Source organism: Rhinoderma darwinii, chromosome 4, assembly GCF_050947455.1.
Source record: "Rhinoderma darwinii isolate aRhiDar2 chromosome 4, aRhiDar2.hap1, whole genome shotgun sequence".
NCBI lineage: Eukaryota > Metazoa > Chordata > Amphibia > Anura > Rhinodermatidae > Rhinoderma > Rhinoderma darwinii.
The window spans coordinates 256,880,364-256,894,928 of record NC_134690.1 but is presented as its reverse complement, the minus strand read 5'-3'; the positions used below and the strand labels follow the sequence as shown (position 1 = coordinate 256,894,928).

The 14,565-nt window shown below is 44.1% G+C and overlaps 1 protein-coding gene across 2 annotated transcripts in view; it reads right to left on the bottom strand.

The window, feature by feature from the left end:
- The window catches only part of MAN1A1 (mannosidase alpha class 1A member 1), a 206,297-nt gene extending 197,866 nt beyond the window's left edge, over positions 1–8,431 (bottom strand). The window contains exon 1 of one of the 2 annotated variants that reach the window (XM_075862405.1): positions 7,487–8,431. In XM_075862405.1, coding sequence (XP_075718520.1) covers positions 7,487–8,059 — 573 coding nt within the window. In that variant the 5' untranslated portion in view covers positions 8,060–8,431. The remainder of the gene's footprint in view (positions 1–7,486) is intronic. The other variant, XM_075862404.1, reaches the window with a different exon arrangement.
- Between the last annotated feature and the right edge of the window lie 6,134 nt (positions 8,432–14,565).

Genomic DNA, 14,565 nt, shown 5'->3' with positions numbered 1-14,565 from the left:
TCGTTTACGCCTGAAAATAGGTAGTGTGAACCCAGCCTTAAAGGAATTTTCCAGGACTTAAATATTGTTGGCCGTCATAATTGTGCCGAATAGAAGGGGTCCTGGAGGTCAGACCTCTACCAATCAAACATTGATGGCCTATCCTGGAAAACCCATAGAAACATACAATTAAGTATGAACCGGATCAGTAGCTCATTGGACACCATTAGGCATTTTTCATAAATACAACATGAAGTAGTATCAAGTCTGAGTTTAGTTTTACACCAAAGCAGTATTTTCAATTAACACGATGTAAAACATAAGTAGTGTGAAATGAGTGGGGGAGGGGCATTACAGTGAGATAAGCCGTCAGTTCCAAAGAGAAAGTGACAGGCAGGCAATTCTTTTGGAGTAAATGAGTGAAGTTTCATCACATCTTTGGAAAGTGGAATAGTGAAAGGTCACAGAAGCCCACATAATGTAAGTAGCGGCTCATCGCTAATGACTACATTCAGAGAACGGTTATAGAGGAAGTAATGACAAGACGTCTTCAACAGTAAACCAGAATCCCCTCCGCTCAGCAATATTATCTGACAGGTAATCTACATACATCTACCTGAATGAAGCTTCATGAAAAGTGGGGTTATGCGTGGCAATAGGAGATATATAAATAAACACAAAGCCTTGTCATATTCAGTCAATTCTCAAATGTCTTTCACTACACCTATAGTTTTGCAAATCCCCATCCACTTGTATTGCACTGTAAATTGCTTGAGATTTGTCGAGCGGATCCACTACAGCCAAACCCGGCCTAAGGGTAAGTTCACACGTAGCGTAAATACTGCAGATTTTCTGCAATGGATTTTCTTGCAGAAAATCTGCAATATAATACAGTAGAAGCAAACTGGATGAGCGGAAGAAAAAAACCTCAGAAATTGACCTGCAGTGTGCATTTTTTTAATCCATAGCATGTCAACAGTATTTGCGTAATCGCTTATTTGTTGAGGGTTTCCCTCATTGAATTCAATGGGGAGGTAAAATCTGCAACAGATAGCAGACGTTCAGTTTTTTGCCGTGGAAAAGCAGAGATTCCTCCGCAAAAAAAACACAACAAAAAATATTTTAAAAAAAAGTCAAGAGATAAAAAGTCATCTCAGGAGGTTGATCTGCAGGACGGCAGAGGCGCGTCGCCATGCCTACGCAAGTATCAAACTTTTTTTTTTTTTGTACGTGTAGTTTTACACAGTGGACATTCCGGCCAAACAACGGCACCACAATTTGGTATTTTTCAGCTTGGAATTCCCTGCGGCGCCTAGGATGGATACGCGTTGTGCTCTTACACAGCATATCCGCCCTGTTTGAACATAGCCTAAATGTTGCCTGAACCACGTCTCTAGGGTTATATATCTGTCACTTTCCAAATTTGAGAGACAAAATAAGCAAATCTTACTGCAAATTTGAAGTCAGTGGTTGGGACTTCTGTATACGTGGGCTGTTTTGGGCTGGGACTTCAGTATATGACTTCCTTGACTTCTCGTGTCAAACATACATGACGGGCCTGACAAATCCCAAGATCCAGGTTTAAAAATAGTCTGCTGGCAACTAACCACATGGGCCATTTAGGATAACGGATTAGTTCTTGTTGTCTGGCCACTAACAAGGCAGCTTGGCCTCTCCTGTACAGGATTCTAGAGGCCACAGAGAACACTACGGAGGGCAAACTTGCCCCACGTAGGCAGTACAGCATGTTCTAGGTAATTGTTTTTTTAGTGTAGTATTTTTTTCTAATGCTGACAGGTAACCTGTAAAAGCCACAGTTTTCCTCGTGTTGATAGAATATTGAATGTAATTTTTCCTAGGACAGTAGTCACCCATTTGTGTCCCCCTCTTACATTTTATTTATGGTTTAATGTAACAGTGTAATCCAGCTTTTCTTTGTGGGACAGCTTAGGAGCCATCCGTAATAGATGGAGAAAGCAGACGTACTGTACTTATTTTCAAGAAGCTTAAAAGGTAAAAGGGTAAGAAGACAATCTGGTCAACGCTCTCTCCACAGCTCAGTATTTAACTGTGAAGGATCAGAAAATGGTTATTTAAAGAAGAAGATCTGTCAGCTCTCCTGAAAGGACCGTTTTATTAAATACTTTTATTCCTCCTCGAATTGTATTAATAAATTGTCAACTGGGTTTTACCATTCCGATTGTCAATAGCGTTACACTGTCAGCCCTGATTGGAGTGTAAGACTGTAGGTACATGACCCATTGACAAGGGGAATGGGAACATCTGCCCAGAGGAATAACAGAGGAACAGCACAAAGCAGAGTTCTAAGAAACAATATTTAAGAATTATTTCGTGGGAAATGCAAGTATTTACTGAAATCGACATGTCAGGAGAGGTGACAGTTCCTCATTACTACACCATTCGTTCCTCTGCAGTTAGCAAACATAAGAAACAATGCCGGATCTACCAGTCACAGATGATGTTGTACTTCTCACTTCCTTAAATCACTTGCGGTTTTTTTTTTAACTTATACGGTAAAATTGGCTTTTATAAGTTCCAGAAATGACCTTTACTAAAGCCACCATCTGCAACGCTTATTTTTTTCATCACAATTATCAGGAATGGTTTGTGAGTAATTTTAATACAAAGCTATAAGGCCTCATTCACACGACAGGTTTTCCCAGCCGGGTGCTGGCCGTTCATAAATCGGCCAGCACCCGGCTGCTTTAGGAATAATAGACCCCTAATGGGGCTATTCACACGACCGATTTTTTGACGGCCGGAAAAACCGGCCGTCAAAAAATAGGACATGCTCTATTTTCGGCCGGGTACCCGGCCGCCACCGGAATGTGTCCCGAGTGATGGCCGGGTTTTCCGTGGCTTGCACTCTGTCTCCTCCTCCTCACAGCGCAGAGTGCATGTGAGGAGGAGGAGTTGATGCCATTCGGACGAATGGCTACGCTGTACACTGTGTGGCAGGGCCGGGGTGTACAGCAGGTGGAAGGGAGCGCTGTGCTGGCTCCCTTCCTCTGCTTGTTTTAAAAGCGCCCTGGCCCGGCGACACCTTCAATGGCGCCGCTAGCAGCTGCTGCGGCTGCTACTACTGTAACGACACCAGTATAGCAGAGCAGGGAGGTATCTCCCCGCTCTGCTATGTGCTAGCCCCACTTTAGCTCCTTAAAGGGGCGGAATCCCCGTGTTTTCGGGGATTCCGCTCCTGGACAGAGCGCTTGATGTCTCTGTCCATATCTGGGCAGTGACATCAGGGGAAACTCCTGAAGCGGAATCCCCGAACACGCTGATGTCACTGTCCAGATATGCCCAGCCCGGAACAGATGCAAAACTTTATGCAAACCGGCCGGGCAAAATAGCCGATTTTACCGGCCGGCACTTGGGCTGGACCCGGTCGTGTGAATCCCGCCTTACTCGGTTGTGAGAACTTTCAAAGAAGAATCAAAACGAAACGTACTTTTATTTTGAATAGCCTACTTATGTGATGAGAAAAACTTGCAGACTAGCTGGTCCTGAGGACAATGCCTCCATTCCTGGTCAGCATTCTTACACATGGTTTCCAATGATGATGGGAGAGAGAGAGTTGGGCACATTCACACAAACACGGCCAACCTCCGACGTGAAAAACGGAGGTGCACCCGTGCAGGACGCGTTGTCACACATTCCCCATAGACTATAATCTACGGAGGGATGAGTAAAAATGCAAGAAAATAGGACATGTCCACTGAAACAATGGTCGCGAGAACGGCCCCATTGAAATACATGTTCCCTGTTTTAACGGCCGCCACACACTCTTCTGAATGAGCCCTTAGTGTAAATCATTCCGACGAGTGCAGATCAATGTCACTATTCTATCTCCCCATACAGGTTAGGCTATGTTGACACTGGTGTTGGGTTTCATTAACTCAAGTTTCTGTTCCTTTTTGATACACAAAATAGCATAGTCTGCTGTGCTATTCTGACCAGTAATAATATAGAAGTCAAAGGCATACAAATGGATACTATAAAGGGTTTTTTAACTTCTCAGAAGTTTGGAAATATAAACCAATACACTTTAAAATTCTGCGTCATTTCCGCAACCCCATCGCAACGCGATGTCTATTCACAATCCCGACACTTCGGTAACGTGTGGGACTTAAAGAGGCTCTGTCAGTAGATTATAAATTCCCTATCTCCTACATAATATGATCGGCGCTGTAATGTAGATAACACCAGTGGTTTTTATTTTGAAAAACGATCATTTTTTAGCAAGTTATGAGCAATTTTAGATTTATGCTAATTAGTTTCTTAATAGACAACTGGGTGTGTTTTTACATTTCACCAACTGGGTGTTGTAAAGAAGTGTGTGACGCTGACCAATCAGCATCATACACTTCTCATTGTTCCAGCCCATTGTTACATTGTGATTCTGCAGTGAAAGAAGCTGGGCTGGAACAATGAGAAGTGTATGATGCTGATTGGTCACCGATTGGTCACCGTCATACACTCCTCTGTCCAACGCCCAGTTGGTAAAAAGTAAAAACACGCCCAGTTGTCTATTAAGAAACTAATTAGAATAAATCTAAACTTGCTCAAAAATGTTCGTTTTTCCAAAATAAAAGCCACTGCTGTTATCTACATTACAGCGCCGAACAGATTAGGAAATGCCACATTTATAATTTGGTGACAGAGCCTCTTTAATGATAGCAAGCGTGATCTCGATGTGCTGTGTGAGTAAGTGACACACAAACGTTACCGAAGTGTTGGTTTTGTGAATAGACATCGCGTCCTGGCTGAAAATTATGTCTATTCACTCTCCAGACACCTCAGTCTAGTTAATATGTGAGTAAGTGACAGCACATCGCTTACTCGCAAGATCACTATGTGCTGAGTACATGACTGGAGAGAAGTGTATGACGCTGATTGGTCACTGATTGGTCAGCGTCATACACTTCTCTTTACAACGCCCACTTGGTCAAAAGCTAAAAAACGGCCAGTTGGTCATTAGCATAAATCTAAAATAGGTCATAACTTGGTCAAAATTGATTGTTTTTCTAAATAAAAACCACTTATCTACATTACAGCGCCGATCACATTATGTAGGAGATATGGCACTTATAATCTGGTGACAGAGCCTCTTTAAGTATAGGAAAACGTAGGCAATCACACAAACTCTTCACACTTTTTTAGACCTACGCAAATGAACAATGAGTACTTTATTTCTTCATTAAAAAAAAAAAACACACCACTCACTTCTAGCTTGTAACAGACCCAAAATTTAAGGCAGAAAGTAAATCGGAGGTGGTTCATAACAGCAAGACATAAATCAAGAGAGTTCATGCTGCTCCGTGGCTTGACAAATCTGTCTAAACCTAAAACTTTTTTTTTCCCTGCTTTTTTTTAGCTCTACTAATCTAATCCAGCTTGAAATGGAAATTTTTAATGGAGTTACAGAAAAAAAAAAAAGTGACAGAAGTCGACAAAGGCAGCCACTTAAAGCGAAGATCATGAGAGGACAATAGTGAGGAGATAACGTTACACAAATGACCACAGGACAAATTAAGGGACTAAGTGATTCAGGATTGACCAGATTCTGTGTGAAGTAACCAGTTAGGCTGGATTCACACAAGCATGTTCAGCACGTGACAGTAGTTCCACAGAGAGGCAGGGACTCCTAGCGTCGTACATAACTATGATGTTAGGAGCCCGGCTCCCTGCACTGTGTTCAGTCCGGGACTTGCGGCCGAAATATGTTCAGTCCTTTACGGACCGAACATGCTCGTGTGAATCCAACCTTATTATAGCAATTAAAGGGAACCGGTCAGCTCCTATCTGCATTCAAAACCAGCCCTAGCGTTTGGTAGAAGACTATGTGAAACTGTGTGCCCACATACCTTTAGTTTACTTTGTATCACCTTGTTTGTTCAGATAAACCACTTTATTACCATACGCAAATGACTCAGCAAGTGCCTATCAGACAGTCCGTTTCCACGCAAGTGCTCCTGTTCTCCTGGTTTTACGATGCTCAACCCCACCCCTTACTCAGGATTAATATTGGCACGCTATGGCCACCTCAATCTTATCCTCACTGGCACTTGCCTACAGCAATAAAGTGGTTTATCTGAACAAACAAGGTAATACAAAGACTAAAAGGAACGTGGCCACAGTTTTACAAGACCTACAAAATGCTGGGACAAGTTTGGCAGGCAAACAATCACTGACAGGTTTCCTAAAAAATTAAAAATATAAAGACGAGGCTGTGTGTGCGAAAAAGTAAACATTACAAAGGCACAGAAGACTAGAAGCAGCAACTACAAGTGTCATGTAGGTTCAGGACCAGCAGTGGACAGTTTTCTGTAGTCAGTTGGAGCGTTCTTTAGTATCCAGGCAATGAGCGCTTCCATAGACATTAATAGGGTGCTACCTATAAAGTCAGGCACCAGAATCAAACGTCTAGGCACATTGGCCGCCGGGCTCCGGAAACTTGTCAAGTCTGGTTATCAACCCAAGTAAGAGAAAACCAAAACAGGTTGTTGCTATGAATTGTAAAGACACACAGTTATGTTCACCTCTTCAAGGAACCCTATCCAACCTGTACCACCTGTTCCTGAATCTAAGATATAAGACAAAGTCATCACCATATAAACACAAGTCATTCTCCATGTAACTAGTCTATAGCTACCCAGGTCCCAGCTGCAGAGGTGGATGGTAGAAAGCAGAATTCATAGCATCTTAGGTCAAACGCATTATATATGGACTGAGGTTGACACCGACCAAGGAGATTGTCAATGGCGTTGGAAAAAAAGACCACCAATGAAGAAGCAATGCAGGATTACAGAGTGGTGCACAATAGGATTGCACTATATAATCAAAGCTGTACTACTATTATCATCATCATCAGGGATTGGGTGTATGGAGAAGATAGATAGAGATAGATTTAGGCATTAAAGCATAGCTGAAGGCATAGGCTTGCCAGCAGCTTCAGAACGGATAGATGCCAGCTTGCACTCGCTCACGGCAGATACACAATAAGCTGCAGAACTCAGCACTGTGCTATAAACTGGCACCGATCCCTGTTACCCACATGTAGGACAGAAAGCCAGCCTGCACCATGCACTGCACAGCTCTATGCTATAATCATGGTTTAGGATCAGCACCCAATACTGGAAGCCCTGACCGCCCATCTGCCGTGGCACTAATCTAATAGACACCTCCTCTGTACGGAGCAGCACATGTTATGCAGGATGGACAGTGACCTGTAATCCCTCCAGTGCTCTGCAGGGTGCCGCACTGTCATGTACTATGTCCCGGACACAAGCTGCCCTCTATGACCCACTGCCAGAAAATTGTACCATTCTATAGGACACTGTCCAGCAAGCTTGTAACATGCCAACAGCAGGTCATGTATTCACAGTGATAAAGCACGATCAGTGCCAAGTGACAGGGTACCACACTGATGGCAACGCTACGTGTGCTGTCACCTGTTACACCGGCACCACCAGCCATCGGTCCTCACCTCCTTAATCTTGTCCCGCTTCTGCTTGACATCGGGATCGGCAGGCTCCTTCCCCACCACTCCAATAGGCTCTTTAAACGGCCGGGGAGTTAACCTGCCCGCAGCAGTCACCTTGCCCTGTGCCCGCAGTCTGTCCTTTTCCTCCTGGATCTCCCCCTTGATCTGCTCAGGTGGTCGGTTCAGGGTGTCCTTGGCTTCCCGCAGCGCCCTCTCATGTTCCTCCCGGATCCGGGCAAGGCGATCCCCGTCCTCTTCATCTTGCAGCCCAGGACCAACAGGGGTGCGCTGTGGAGGAGGCTGCAGGGGCTGCTGGAAGAAAACACCACTCAGCAGCTTGGGGGAGTCGGGAAGGAAGAAGATGGCCCCGAAACACAAGGTTATAAAGCCGCTAAACACCAGCAGGAGAACGAACTTCTCTGTGAGTCGAAACCCTGAGAGCTTCCTTCCCGCGGGGCCCAACCAATGCAGCCCGGACACTCCGCCTCCGGTGGCCAATCCACCCGGCCCGCCCCCAGCTCCGCTCCCCGACCCCAGCGGGGCCACACTGAAAGGCAGCAAACTACCGACAGGCATGTCCGCTAGAGGTGCGCACGGCTGTGTCTGTGGAGAGTCCCGGCTGCCTCAGGTGAGCGCACAAAGTTTACCGTTCACAGTACGGGAGTGCAGCCGTTCAGTGTGTTCCTGCAGCTCAGCTCCGACCTGAGACTCGCTGCCACTTCCCGGGCTGTTTGTCAGAGTTTATCGGAGGGGAGGAGCGAGGGAAGTGCGGGAGGGGGGAACCCGCTGTGTGGGAATCCCTGTTAGTAGTGAATCGGGAGGCTGGGCCGCTCACTCCCCCTGCCCCAGGGCGGGGAGCACTTGCCAGGTAACCACACACACTATAAACACACATCCAGCCATTCCGCTGCCTCTACCCGGCACTGACTGAGTCCCAGGGCAGCAACACTGAGGAGGGGAGGAAGTATCCGCCCTCTCGCGCAGGCCACGCCCGTGCTTGCTGCCTATTGGCTGTGTGTATGATAGGACGAATGTGTATTGTAATCGCTGTGCTCCGTTATGTTCGGGACACTCAGTCACCCTCACAGTAGCCCCGCCCCCTGCTTACAGCCGACCTTCAGTCAGTCACGCCTCGTCCAGCCAATGATCGTCTTCGTGTCTGCTTACTGCTGATAGTTCAGTGAGCTTTGGACCGCGCGTGTGTCCAGCGGGCGGCTGCTGTATACCTGCCCTTTACCCAGGATGTAAAAGTCGTGGCCTGGCTCTGTTCTCCGCTGTCAGTTCATTCTTGTTTTTCTTAGGATCTTTTCCCCTCAGTTTGCTGGTCGCTGCACTGTTATGGGGAAGTCCCAGGGTTGGGCTGTCACAGGCATTGTTTCTTGTTTCCTGCATGTCGGCCACTCCATAGCCTCTATACATTCATTACGAGACTACGTCTCCGTTTTTTAGGGGTTCGATTGGTTTTGTCACAACGTTGACTGCGCTGAATACTAAATGCTTTGTTTCTCTGACCTGTGCGGAGTTTGTGTACCACTTATGTCTATGTCTACATGCACATGTCTTTATAAAATCAGAAGAGACCCAAAATCTGGTTTTAAAGAGGCTCTGTCACCAATTTATAACTTCCCTATCTCCTACCTAATCTAATAGGCGCTTTGATGTAGAGAACTACTGGTTGTTGTTTTTTTAAAATAAAAAATAGTTTATTATTGACAAAGTTATGAACATTTTTCGATTTTATGTAAATTTTATCTAAATGCCCAACTTTCTATTCACCAAGTGGGCGCTGTAAAGAGAAGTGTATGACCCTGACCAATCAGTGTCATACACTTCTCTTCATTCCAGCCCAGTTTGATCCACAGCACAGCATGATCTCGCGAGATCATGCTGTGACATCACTTCATCCCGCAGGTCCTTCACCGGAGCGACGGAAGACTGAACAGACATCGCCTCCAGCTATGCCAGGACGTTTACCCGAATTGCAGCAGCTGGAGCTGTTCAGTTTTCCATCGCTCCGGTGAAGGACCTGCGGGAGGCAAAGACGTCACAGCGTGATCTCGCGAGATCACGCTGTGCTGTGAATCAAGCTGGGCTGGACTGAAGAGAAGTGTATGACGCTGATTGGTCAGCGTCATACACTTTTCTATACAACGCCCACTTGGTGAATAGAAAAAAGCCACTCAGTTGGGCATGTAGAAAAAATTTGCATAAATCGTAAAATGTTCATAACTTGGTCAATAATAAACTTTTTATTTAAAAAAAACAAAAAACAGTTATTTTCTACATCAAAGCGCCCATTAGATTAGGTAGGAGATAGGCAAGTTATAAACTGGTGACAGCCTCTTTAAGATGGAAATTTACAACAAAAAAAAGTGACAACCTATAAAATACAGGGATTACACACTTTTCACATAAAACTCGCATACAGACAGAGGTTTACACACACAAACAATGTAAAAATAATAGACCAAGGTGTGCAATATTCATATATACCACATACATCAACAAACATGCTGATACAGAGGCCATGCAGTATTGGGCTATCATCCAAAAATGTGTTAAAAATATATACTACTCACGGCAAACCGCTAGTATGGTACCAAAATCTACATTTATTGAGTGCGCACAGCATAACATGTTACATAGTTACATAGTTACATAGTTACATAGTTAGTACGGCTGAAAAAAGACACATGTCCATCAAGTTCAACCAAGGGAAGGGAAAAGGGAAGGAAAAATTTCTACACATAGGAGCTAATATTTTTTTGTTCTAGGAAATTATCTAACCCTTTTTTAAAGCCATCTACTGTCCCTGCTGTGACCAGCTCCTGCGGTAGGCTATTCCATAGATTCACAGTTCTCACTGTAAAGAAGCCTTGTCGCCTCTGCAGCTTGAACCTTTTTTTCTCCAGACGGAGGGAGTGCCCCCTTGTTTTTTGAGGGGGTTTTACAAGGAACAGGATTTCACCATATTTTTTGTATGTGCCATTAATATATTTATATAAGTTAATCATGTCCCCCCTTAGTCTTCTTTTTTCAAGGCTAAATAGGTTTAATTCTTTCAATCTTTCCTCATAACTTAAATTCTCCATGCCCCTTATTAGCTTCGTCGCTCTTCTTTGTATTTTTTCCAACTCCAGGGCATCCTTTCTATGAACTGGAGCCCAGAACTGAACTGCATATTCTAGATGAGGCCTCACTAATGCTTTGTAAAGTGGCAATATTACATCTCTGTCCCGCGAGTCCATGCCTCTTTTAATACACGACAATATCTTGCTGGCCTTTGAAGCAGCTGATTGACACTGCATGCTGTTATTGAGTTTATGATTTACAAGTACACCCAGATCCTTCTCAACAAGTGAATCCGCCAGTGTAGCGCCCCCTAGGACATATGATGCATGCAGGTTGTTGGTACCAAGATGCATAACTTTACATTTATCTACATTAAACTTCATTTGCCAAGTGGACGCCCAAACACTTAGTTTGTTTAAATCTGCCTGTAATTCATGAACATCTTCCATAGTCTGAACTATATTACATAGCTTGGTGTCATCTGCAAAAATAGAAATAGTGCTATTAATCCCTTCCTCTATATCATTAATAAATAAGTTGAATAATAGTGGTCCCAGCACTGAACCCTGGGGTACACCACTTATAACCGGGGACCATTCAGAGAAGGAATCATTGACCACAACCCTCTGGATACGGTCCTTGAGCCAATTCTCAATCCAATTACAAACTATATTTTCTAAACCTATAGTCCTTAATTTACCCATTAGGCGTCTATGGGGGACAGTGTCAAATGCCTTTGCAAAGTCCAAAAACACTAAATCCACAGCGGCCCCTCTGTCTAGACTTCTGCTCACCTCTTCATAAAAACAGATTAGGTTAGTTTGACAACTTCTGTCCTTAGTAAAACCGTGCTGGCTGTCACTTATAATGCTATTTATTGTCACATAATCCTGTATATAGTCCCTCAATAGCCCCTCAAACATTTTCCCCACAATTGATGTTAAGCTTACTGGTCTATAATTACCCGGGGAAGACCTAGAGCCCTTTTTGAAAATAGGCACCACATTTGCCCTGCGCCAGTCCCTAGGCACTATACCAGTCACTAGAGATTCTCTGAATATTATGAAAAGGGGGACAGAAATAACTGAACTAAGCTCTTTAAGAATTCTAGGGTGTAACCCATCTGGTCCCGGAGCCTTGTGCACATTTATTTTATTTAATTTAGCTTGGACCATATCTACATTCATCCAATTCAGTATATCAACTGATATATTAACAGCACTGGCACCGACTACATCAGCTGCTCTTTCTTCAGTTGTATATACAGAGCTAAAGAACCCATTTAGTAACTCTGCCTTCTCTTGATCCCCTGTGATCAACTCCCCATTACCATTATCTAGGGGTCCTACATGTTCAGACCTTGGCTTTTTTGCATTTATATGCTTGAAGAATTTTTTAGGATTTGTTTTACTATCCTTGGCCACCTGCCTTTCATTTTGTATTTTTGCTAATTTTATTACATTTTTACAGATTTTATTAAGCTCTTTATATTTTACAAAGGCTACAGCTGTACCCTCAGATTTGTATTTTTTAAATGCCCTTTTTTTGTCATGTATTGCCCCTTTCACAGAAGGTGTAAGCCATGTGGGGTTTAATTTGAGTCGTTTATACTTATTACCTGTAGGAATAAATTTTGCACTATAATAACTCAAAGTAGATTTGAAAATCTCCCATTTATCATTTGTTCCATTATTTGACATTAGTTCTTCCCAGTCTATATCCTGAATTGCAGCCCTCATCCTGGGGAAATTGGCTTTCTTAAAATTAAATGTTTTTGCCCTCCCAGCCTGCGTTTGTTTTTTACAGTATAGGTAAAATGTAACTATATTATGATCACTGTTACCGAGGTTTTCACGAACATTGACATTCCCAACAAGATCTGCATTATTAGAAATGACCAGATCCAACAGAGCTTCACCTCTAGTCGGGTCTTCCACAAACTGGCCCATAAAATTTTCCTGCAACAGGTTGAGGAAATGTCTCCCCTTTGCAGTTGAAGCCGAACCATGACACCAATTAATATCCCGGAAATTAAAATCTCCCATTATCACTACAGTACCCGCCTGTGCAGCCCGCTCCATCTGTTTATATATCTGACCTTCCATCTCCTCAGTTATATTGGGGGGTCTATAGATTACACCAAAAGTAATTTTTTCAGTGTTTACCTCCCTTTCTAGTTCCACCCACAAGGTTTCAACCTCCTCACAGTCTTCACCCACTATTGTCTCTTTCACACTCGCCTTCATATCACTTCTCACATACAGACATACACCACCACCTTTCCTATTTGTCCTGTCTTTCCGAAAAAGTGTAAAACCCTGTAGATTTACAGCCCAGTCATGTGAAGAGTCCAGCCATGTTTCAGCAACACCAACTATATCTATATTTTCTTCCAGTATCAAGGCCTCCAGCTCCCCCATTTTGCTTGCTAGACTTCTGGCATTTGTGAACATACACTTTAACTTGCCTGTCAGTTGTTCACTTTTATTATCAGAAATGTGATTTGACATTAATCGGTCCTTTTTATTTACACTGATGTTTTGTAACGAAAGGATCTCCTTATCTTGTTGTCTAGTCCTCTCCCCACATTCTGTTTCTCCCCCCACCAATATAGTCTGACCCCTCTCTAACCTGGCTACCCCTTTTTTTTCTACATTGACCTCCCTCCGCAGCCCTAGTTTAAATACTCCGCCACCCCAGCTAGAATTCTCTCCCCCAGCACAGCAGACCCCCTTCCATTTAGGTGCAAATCATCTGCAGAATACAGTTTGTACCCCAATGAAAAGTCAGCCCAGTGCTCTAGGAACCCAAATCCTTCTCCTCTACACCAAGACTTCAGCCATGCATTTAACTCCCTAAGCTCCCGCTGTCTTTCCTGTGATGCGCATGGCACAGGCAGTATTCCTGAGAATACAACCTTGGAGGTCCTTCCCTTCAGCTTGTAGCCTAGTTCTTTAAAATTATTCTTAAGGCTCCTCCACCTACCATTTATTCTGTCGTTGGTACCGACATGGACCACGACAGCTGGATCATCACCAGCACCTCCCAGCAATTTGTCCACCCGTTCCACCACATGCCGAACCCTGGCACCAGGGAGACAGCAAACCATTCGGTTGAGGCGGTCTTGGCGACAAATTATTCTATCCGTCTTCCTGATTATAGAATCCCCTACAACTATCAATTGTCTTGGCTTGCCTGCATTACCATCCCGCCGACTACTAGCTGGGCTGTTCTCCCGGCTGTTAGGGAGATCAGTATCCACTAGGGCTGCCTTTTCTGAGACTGACACCCTTGCATCATCACCCAACCTGGCAATTTTGCTTGGAATGCCAGAAACCGGATCGGCCTTCCTTGTCTTTGACCCCTTTCTACTGCCCCTAACTACATTAACCCAGCTACTTACCTGATCCTGCTCACCCATGTCTTCACCCTCCAGTTCTAACCCACTTACTGCATGCTCTGTGAGCAGCAAGCTCCGCTCAAAATTGTCTATCCTCCTCAGTGTTGCATTCTGCTCCTCCAGATCTCTAATACGAGCTTCCAGGTGAACAACATGCTCACATCTGCCACAGAGATATTCACCCTGGAACTCCGGCTCCAGTCGTGTATACATATGACAAACTGTGCACTGAAGAAAACCTCCAATCTTGCTATCCATTATCCAAGTTACACCAAAACAGCGAACAATTGTCAAAGAAAAAGAAAAGAAGAGTACTTACTGGGGCTTCAACTCCTCTTTTCAACTCCGGTTTTAGAACTCCACTTAGTTCACAAGCCACTTAAACCACCAAGCTCAGAAAGAGCAAGCTCAAAATGAGGTCTGCTGACTAATTTATACCACCTGTGTCCAGTTAACCCCTTCCCCCTCGTCAGCTGTTCAGCTGGAACGAATCTGTGTCCAGTTAACCCCTTCCCCCTCGTCAGCTGTTCAGCTGGAACGAATCTGCAAGGGAAAAAAAAAAAAAAAAAAAAAATTTACAAATTTTTTTTTTTAAATTGTGTGAGTTTTT